The sequence below is a fragment of the Acanthisitta chloris genome, unplaced genomic scaffold (assembly GCF_000695815.1).
Source record: "Acanthisitta chloris isolate BGI_N310 unplaced genomic scaffold, ASM69581v1 scaffold10912, whole genome shotgun sequence".
In the NCBI taxonomy this organism is placed as follows: domain Eukaryota; kingdom Metazoa; phylum Chordata; class Aves; order Passeriformes; family Acanthisittidae; genus Acanthisitta; species Acanthisitta chloris.
This window is the reverse complement of record NW_008659019.1, coordinates 35,022-44,235: the sequence shown is the minus strand read 5'-3', so window position 1 is coordinate 44,235 and position 9,214 is coordinate 35,022. Positions and strand designations below refer to the sequence as shown.

Sequence of the window (9,214 nt, the reverse complement as noted above, 5' to 3'; positions counted from 1 at the left end):
CAGACAGTAGTTGTTTTCTTCCTTTGCTTATTCATTTTAAAGTGAGGCATCTGGTCTGGATTTGATCTGTGACTTAAAGGGAGAAGAGCAGTGAGTGATATCCTGAACTGGGAGTTTGCATTCATTTATCTTCTTTCTCCAACTCTCCTCTAAGGCAAAATACAGAGCCAAGTCCCACATCGCTCCATTCGCTCACTGAGCAGAAACACCAATCTCCAGGGATTTATTATGTCCTGGACCCATCTGTTGGAGCTTTAGGGTTTTGAAGTTTGGAGATTTAGAGCTGGGTGTACTGTGGACCTGGTGTTTTATTGGGCAGAATTTTCTTTTTGTCTCCCTGGTGATATTTAAGCCAATCCTACTTTGGCAATCGAGGCATGTGCCAAAGTGGGGAATTGGTTACTGCTAGTTTGTATTCTTCTTTGCAACAACTTTAATAGAGTTTTAATTACTTAAGTGTGATGTTTGTGTAACCTGTGACTTTCAAAGGAGGAGAATAAAAGCCTTGAGGGGACATTTTCTTGCTTCTGGATCCAGCTTCTTGGTGGCTCTTGAAAGCAAATTTTTTTTTTTTGAGGTGAAGCCAACAGAGCAGAGGATTTATCAGAAACACTGACCCTAGGAAGGAAGGTTTTCTAGCTTGTTTCTAGTCTGTGCTGCTGGGTCTACATCCCAGTTTACAACACCTACACTTGAGCCTCCATGTCCTTGAAAAAGGGTTGGAACTTGTTCCCTCGGTGAAGTCAATGGACATTTTCCAAACAGCAGCACCACCTTTAGCTGGATTACACAGCTCCATAACTGCTTAGGACACCCCAGTTAACATTAGGTTTTAGCCCTGTTTCTCAGCATTTTGCTGCTTTCCTGTTTCAAGTTCATAGCAAATTTCTGGTTGCTAGAGGAAATTTCCTCCCCGTTGATAGAAAAAGTATGCCCAAAAAATCTCGCTCTTTGGAATTATTCCCTCCAGTTCTCTCGCTTGTCAATTAATTTTTTTGTTTGCCATTTAACAATCTGTTCTTTGAATTTCATCCAGCTTTTGCTGCTGTAGTTTAAAACTGGAAGTTGCATTTCATCTTTGGTTTTGCTTATGAAGTTGAAGCAGAGGGATGGAAGTAATAACTCTCTAACAAAATACCTGTTCACTCCAGGTATATTTTGTTCACTTACTTTATTGCAAACTGTGTTACAGGAACTACACACACTTGTTAGTCACAGCACAGTCTCATCTTGGATAGGTCATTACTGTTTAACTCACGATCAACGTTGGTGAGTTTGCAGTCTTCAGTAAGACTCATTTGCAAAAGTATGTACTGAAGGAGCCAATTTTGTAGGCAGATTTGGTTTAAAACAGTTTCTCTGGCTTGTTTCAGTTTACAAGCTCATTGTCTGTAATAAACTAAAACAAAATGTGTTCAAATGCCACTTTAGATCCAGAAACTGTTCCATTGTCTGAACTTTCAGAGGTCTGGTCCTAAAAACTGTTTGGGAATTTTTTAAACTCATGGTTGGAGTGCTAACCTTTTTCCCCTCCCCCAAACAGCCATACACTCTTTACAAAGAACTTGGTTTTTTATTTATCCTTCTTCTTTTTGCTTTCCTACCAGTCTAATGGCAGCCACATGCTCGTACCACCATGTTCCTGTATTTCTTTAAGATAACATTGGAGCTGTCATCAAAATAGAGCACTGAGATGGCATTGAGTTGGGTAGGAGCACAGCAGGGTTTCGGCACAGTCTCTGGGTTTATAAAGTGAACCTGGGGAATGAAAGCAGAGGCATGTTAAGATTTACTTTTCCCCTCTCCTCCCCCGTATTTTTCTTTCCCAGGCAACCTTCTGTCTGTCCCATACCCTCACTCAGACATGTTTCAAACACCTGGCTCTGTGCACAAACATCTTTGAGATGTCCCCTGTGTGTGAGCAGAGGCTGACGCACGAGCCCAGGGCTGATCTAGTTGGAAATCTTTCAGTGAGGCAGGTTTTCATTAGAAAACTCCCATTTGTCAGAGCACTCAGCGTTCTGCAGTGGGCACCACTTACCATAAACTCTGTGGGACATGTGGGTGAGGTTTTGTGAGCAATCCCCTCAGCCCTGGGCCCCTGTCCCTGTGGTTGGCAGCTCTGAAACACAGCTGGGACCAAGGGCTCTGGGTCCCCTGGGCTCCCTGCTGAGGGACCTCCAAGGAGGCAGGGAAAAAAGCAAATAAAAGCACTCTACCAGGAGAAAAACATGCAGATATTTCATCCTTGGAAACATAGATGCTTCTAGTTTTCCCAGGGCTTTTTGCAGTGTCGTCCTTAAGTGTGCACAGGACGTGGGATGTAGAGGGAAAGTGCAGTGAGCCTCACTGTGCCCTGCAGATGTGTGCAGGAGTCCTGGACACAGGAGTCAGCTGGGCAGAGGAGGATGTTAGGCAACCAGGTCAGCATCTCTTTGGTGACAAAACTGGGCTGGGCAGTCCCAGCCAATGGTCCCCCCTGAGCACAGGCATTGTCACAAGCTCAGAGCTCCCATTTGAATATCTTTGCAGAGTTTTGTCAAACAAATATACTTCAGGATTCACTGAGCCCTTCCTTATTCTGCTCCCTAATCTGCATCTGGTGGCAGTGTATAGTGGATCTTTTGAGAGTTTTTCCAAGAGACACTGATAGTGGGTCTCAAATCCTGCTCCTTCCTTCCCATGCAGTGGGATTGAACCCCCATTAGGATGTCTATCATAGGCCTTTTTAAACTAGAGAGAGCATGTCAGTGCTTGCAGCAAAGACAAGGTAATTCCTCGCCAACTATTAATTCAGGCCACTTGGCCAGACATGTTGAGCCAGATGCTGCAGGCATCTTATGAGCTAATGCAGACCTCCCTCCTCTTGTTAGCTTGGAGACTCTTTTGTGTGTAAAGAATAGCACCTATCAGCCACAGCCCCATACTAGGAGAGAGGGTGCACCTACCAGTGTCTGTACAATGGCATGGTTTGTAGCATTCATGTATGAATTCAAGGGGAAAGCACATTCTCCTTCACAGTAATATGCAGCGTAGCCCTCCGGAGCGATGATCCAGTCCTTGAGTAAAGCCATTAGATTGTGGAGAAAGACAGAAATGTTGTGCAGTGAAATAAACAGCAAACCAGCACATAAATCTATCCATTCATATATCCATGTACAGCTACAGTGACCTGCAAAATAAAAATCTGGCACAGGTCTCTAAATCAGCTGCTTTTCCTGGAGGGACACATCCCTCTATGTCAAGGTGCTCATAGAGTAGCTGAATTGTCTGGGTTTAGTTACTTATCCATTCAGCAGTGTCCTTCTGGCTTTTAGAAACAAGAATGTCTTTAACCACATCAAAAAGAACAGGTAAATGAAAATAGAGAGCAGTGTGTGCCTTCAGCACTGCCAGGGTTCCTCAAAAGGACCTGAGGGTGTTGTGTCTCCAGCCAGTCTCACACTAAATATTTATACATCCAACTTTGCAGAAGCACTTCTTAAGCATGCTAAAGGCAAGATGTATTTTTTTTCCCTCAGAAATAAAAAAAACCCAATCCAGTTATTGTCTTGATGTCACTATTACAGCTCAGTAAGTGATGTACAAAGGCATCCCAGCTGCCACCCTGGTCACACACAGCCCTTACCTGCCACCCCAGGTCCCTGAAGCTGACGTAGAGCTCGTGCTTCTTGCAGGCTTGTCTCTGGTCACTGCTGCTGTTCTCTGCGTGGGGAGAATATGTGGCCATGAGGTTGGGCTGCCCCAGCACCCACAGTCCTCAGCAGGCAGTGAGACATCACTGGTCTCCATTGCACTCATGGCTTTTCTTTTTAACCTCTTCAGTTATTGTCATAAAATAACAGCTGGGTTCAACAGCAAAGCCAAGAAAGGCCTGGGAAAATAGCTTCTTTTTTTTTTCCCCCTCTGAGCTTCCTCTGACCTCCTAGTAGCTAAGGAGAATCTATGAGAGGAGTGTCTGAGCTTCCTCTGACCTCCTAGTAGCAAAGGAGAATCTATGAAAGGAGTCATAGGGAAAGGCACCTTTTATCTTTTTTCTAAATTTCTGTCTTTGAATCACCTGGTGACAGTGGTACCTTCAGGCCCAAAAAAGCAACATAGGATATTAAGATAGTATAGAATCTGTTCTCCTGTCCAGTGCAACTGGATCCAGATTACAGACTTCTTGCAGTGGCTGATAATGAAGCCAATGAATCATGGATCTGGACAACCATAACTCTCAGTGCATCCCTGGAGATGGTCAAGAAACAACTGGATGTGGCACTTAGTGCTCTGGTCTAGTTGGGAGGTGGTGATTGGCCAAAGCTTGGACTCAATGATCTTGGAGGTCTTTTCCAACCTTAATGTTCTATGATTCTAGGAAAATATGATTTCAGCTCTTCTTGTTGGAAGCTGTGCCATCCTTTTCTTCGGCCTCACACAAACTCTCGTTCCATTCAGTGAGGTCCTCACAGAACCAGAGTTGGTGTTTGCTGCTCCCTCAGCAGAGTGAAGCCTGTGCTGTGGCTGCTGCTGTGACTGCCACCAAGGGCCCATTACCCTGAGGTATCTCATAATTCAGCCACTTTTCTATTCCAAATGCCTGATGGAGTTTTCTTCCATATTAGGGCACACAGCTCCCCCTGAAATAGCTGCAGTTATCCTGAGAATGAATGGGTTTTCCTCCTCTGTGCAAGACTTTTGGGACTACTACACAACTTGGGGGCTAAATCAGACTCTGAGAATGGACAGCATTTGGATTCAGATCCACTGAAATATCATTTTGATCAATTGCTTAATGAAATTATCTTCTGTTTCAACATGAGAATTCATTTCATGTGCAAGAAAAGGAGTTTTTCTGGTTAGGTGGTTTTGGTGTTTTTCAATTGGATTAAGAAATCTCTCAGTTCAACATTGCATCAAAGAAACATTCTTTTTCTAACTTTTCTGCAATAATCCCTAACCCCAAGTAGTTCTAAAGTAGCAACTGAACACTCGTGCTGAACCAAAGAGACAACAAATAGACAACGTGGGAAAAACTGTTCCCATGTTATCCCAGACCCAGAAACATGGACCCAGCAAGCTGTGCTGTACCTGCAATGTTGGACACCCGGAAAGCTTCCTGGTTCTTTGGTGTTTTGGATCGATTCTGGCTCCTTTGCTTCCCTCCCGTGGAGCGAATGCTGCGCAGATGGACCTCGGTGGCCTTGAAGAAGGCGACAGTGAAGGGCTGTTTGTTCTGGGGGCCGTGCCTTCCTATGAGACCTGCCAGCTTGGGATTGATGCTTTGCCCTTGAAACAGAACAGGCTGATAAGAGGCTCTGCAGGAGCTTTTTCCAGCAGAGACAGTCAGGATAACAAGGAGCTCTAAGGGTGATTCCTGGGCATGGCTGTAGGCATCGATCCACTAAAGACCTGGACAGCAAAGCTGCTTCTGACAAGAGCAGCTCAGCACAGCTAACTTCATTTTATATCTGTGCGTAAAAGTTACATAAAATAGTCCTACATATAATTATTTTCCCCTAAATCCGCTTAGCATTAACTTTTCCTGCATTCTTTAGAGGGGTTTCTTTAAGTTCACCAACCTATAATTTGAAGTGATCCTATAAAAGGAACCATAAAACCCAGCCCATAGGAACACTAAATTCCCACTGGAAGGTTATTAGCTTAAAATAAAAATGCCTTGTATTAAATGCTGACAGAGTTCCAGATACACCTTAGAGGAGAGAAACAAAAGAGTTCAGATGTTTAGAGATGTTTTGCTTATTGCTGCCTCTTGGCACTACCATACATAACCCAATAATTTGGTTGCAAAACTGTTGATTCCTGTCCACGCATCCTTCATCTTGGGCTTTAAAATAAGTGGATTTTTGATAAAAGACAATTAGGTGATTTCTCTGTAGAATTTTATCAGTTATCTACAAGAAAAAGAACACCAGAAGGAGAGTGTGCAGTGGGAAAGCACTCAAGAGGTGTTTGATGGGAGTCTGGCAGCAGGAAAACTGCTTGGTATAGCCAGGCCTTGCAAGCAAGATGCAGCAAAACTACTCTGGGACAGGACAGCAGGAAAGTTTGGGTGAAAAGAGCAACTGCAGAAACTTATGGATATAGATTTATATGCGGACACACATGAACAACTCCTTCACCTTCTGCTTAAGCTTCTTTCCGGAAACTTGTCCAAACAGTTTTCATTTTAAATATTTGAGGCTGAGCCCACAAAGTGCTTAAGTAGCCAATGTTAAATATGTAAGTAGTTCCACTTGTGCTCAGACTTTGCCAGATGGAAGCTCAGCTGCAGGAGTTAGAGCTCACTGAACACTGCCCCTTCAGAGAAGCTTTTCTGCTTCCCAAAGCTGTTTAAACTAGCAAGTACATCTATGGCTGTGGCTTTTCAGAGTAAAGTTTACCTTTTCTATGTCTCTAGAGTTGGGCAGAACTATGAGGGGACCCAACTTCACCCTGATATGTTTAATGGATTTGCATTAGAGCAGAAATAAGCAGCATTTTACCAGTACAGGACCAGTGTAACACCAACAAATCATGGTCAAGACCAGTATGGTGGCACTGTTGCCTTAGGGAAAAAGAGGCATGAAATGCTCTATATGCAAAGTAGCTTATTTCTTTTTAATTAAGATGGAGAAAATGCACTTTCTACCTTTCCTACTCATCCAGAAAGCAAGGTTAAACACAAGGACACGTGTGTGCTCACCATTAGACAATGATAAACTTCTTATACAAGAGCTAAAGCTGTGCTCTTGAACCAGAGGGCTCAGATTTATCTGCTCTTCTGAAGCTGTTTTTTTTTTTAACCCTGTCAAAAATGGGATCCTAAGCACCAAACCCAAGTGGGCAGTAGCTGTTCCCATGTGCTGCTGGGCTGGGAGCTTGCTGAAGGCTACTGAGTCACTCCAGCATTTCTTCTTGCTGCTGGAGCTGTTCCCTGTTTGTAAGAGTAAACAAATACCCTTTGATTCTGCCCTAGTTATACACGTTGATAGACTTCTTTGGCAAGATTATAAAGAAAGACAAAGATCAGTTCATTTCTTTTGTATAATTTCATCTGGACAGTGCTCATGATATCAGATTTTTTTTTAAATAGACTGTACTTGCTTGATGATTACAGCTCTCTATATGTAACAACAGGCACAAAGGAAAGCTGAGGTTTGTTTTGTTTTCTTAATTCACTTAAAGCTTTGGGGATTGCCCAAGCATATAGTGTTGCATCAAAATCCTGCTGTGTTTGCAGCATATGATTTTCATATGAAGTCCAGGTGTAAAAGCAGCTTTCTGGTTAGCACACACAGTTGGTCTAAATCCAAAATGAAACTCAGGGAGCAAGGAAGGACATGTCTAGCCATTCCAAATACAGAGAGAAATTCACGTGTGTGGTGCAGAAATGTGAGTGCAAAGGTGTGCTGCCAGGGGACTTGGTTAGAGAAGACAAGCAGACAATCAGGTCCTCTATCTCTGTATTTACTTTCTAAACACTGCAGTTGGGTTTTCTACCTTTTAATGACAGGCTGATTAAAGTATTTTTGTAAATCGATTTCAAGAAAGCAAGTAACTTTGCAAAGGGGTGAAATCATATACAAACTCAGCTGTGTTTTTTCAGGAGTGCAAAAAGAAATTGTAGTCCTAATTTTCACTGAGATGAATAACTGGTGAGAATGAACTTATCACCGAGCGTGGGAATTTCTGTCTTTGACAGTTCTGTTTGTGGTAGATGTAGCATATGCTTGTTAGGGTCTACTTTTAATTGCTCCAGCAGAGTAGTCAGAGTTATTGTAAGTGTGTGCAAAGCTGCAGCATTTCCCTGGGTGCAGGTTCCTGACAGGTCTCCACTGAAATCTGTAACACATTTATAGATCAGCTTCCTTCCTCCTTAACACTGAGAAATGGGATTGACTTTGGCTGCAAAATCACAGGGTGAGGATGAGGGAGGACAGAGAGATAAGTAGACTTTATCAGTGGAAGAGTGAGACTGTGGTATCCATAGTGCTCAAAGATACTCAGCCTCTTTCCAGCTATCATTTTTCTGTGGGCTCTGGGCTGGGTCTTGATGGTTTCTCTATACATGAACCACAATTGAACAAAAGTTCCATGATCATGGACACAACTTCTGTACTCCTGAGTATTTCATTTAGGAGGAAAACTGGAAACTAAAACCAAGGACAAGTGTTTCAAAAGGGGTTAAACTTATCTTGGCTGGCAATCTGCTTTAGTGTTTTAACTTGAAGTGTTAAGATTAACTTGTACATCAGGCTGAATTTGAATCTTTATACAAAGATGGCAAGAGGTGTCTGTCTTTGGGGTGGGGACTAGTAGCTTCCATGGTGAAGCTCCTTCTTTGTATCCGTGTTTGGGTTTCTGCATTCACTGACCACTCAGAAAGGGCAGGTTAAAACAAACCCTGTGCACCTCTCTGTGCAGGTGTCACATGAGTTAAATCACCCTTTCAAGTAAATGGCTCTCTCCAGGTTGTGTCTCAAAACTGCTTTGCACAGTCTTTGTGCAGAGAACTACTTACTGGAGACAGAGTGTTGCATAAAACCCAAGAACAAGTGGTACCATAGATGCATACCTGGAGAATGAAAGTATGTCCTTAGATAACTATATTCAGTGTATTCATAATAATTTTGAGCTGCCTTTTGCTTAACCATTCTTGTGGGGTAGCCAGGTAGTTCCAGCTGGTCCCAGAAGATCCAGGATACTTGCACAAGTCTCTAAGTGAGCATCAGGAATCTTAACTTTTAGACAAAGCATCCTGAACTTTCATTTAAGACCTGGTTAGTAAAATTCTCTGCCCAATTCTAAACACATCCTTTCTGCAGATGTTTCAGAGCTAGGTCTTCCCATCTGTACCACACACTGCAGACCTTGAAGTCCAGACCAGGCATGACTTTACCAATCATTTTTACTGATGCAAAGGAAATGAAAATGGTTCCTGAAGGTTTTTTGAATTTGAAAGGACTTTGTGCCAATGGGAAGCAGCCTTTTACATCACTCAGTTGTGACTTTGTGCACATAGCAAAGTTTCTTCCTTTCTCCTCGACTGGATTGCACTACCTGCATGGATCAGCCAGTGGTGTATACTTGATGAGGATGTGTACACAGCTACTACTGCAGGCAGGTCACCAATCTCTTCCAGCATCTGAGTACATCCCTTGACCTCAAATATGTCTATGGGCTATTTTAAAATTATTATCATTTCCATCTTGGGCGAATTCAGGGGAAA

General features: G+C 43.0%; 1 protein-coding gene across 1 annotated transcript in view; it reads right to left on the bottom strand.

The window, feature by feature from the left end:
- Window positions 1-1,156: 1,156 nt before the first annotated feature.
- Window positions 1,157-9,214, bottom strand: part of BMP7 (bone morphogenetic protein 7) — a 43,073-nt gene continuing 35,015 nt past the window's right edge. Inside the window, exons 4-7 of the mRNA XM_009069244.1 lie at window positions 5,074-5,271; window positions 3,629-3,705; window positions 2,949-3,059; window positions 1,157-1,758 (exon numbers count right to left, since the gene is read on the bottom strand). Of these exons, the coding sequence (XP_009067492.1) occupies window positions 1,609-1,758; window positions 2,949-3,059; window positions 3,629-3,705; window positions 5,074-5,271 (536 nt within the window). The 3' untranslated portion in view covers window positions 1,157-1,608. The remainder of the gene's footprint in view (window positions 1,759-2,948; window positions 3,060-3,628; window positions 3,706-5,073; window positions 5,272-9,214) is intronic.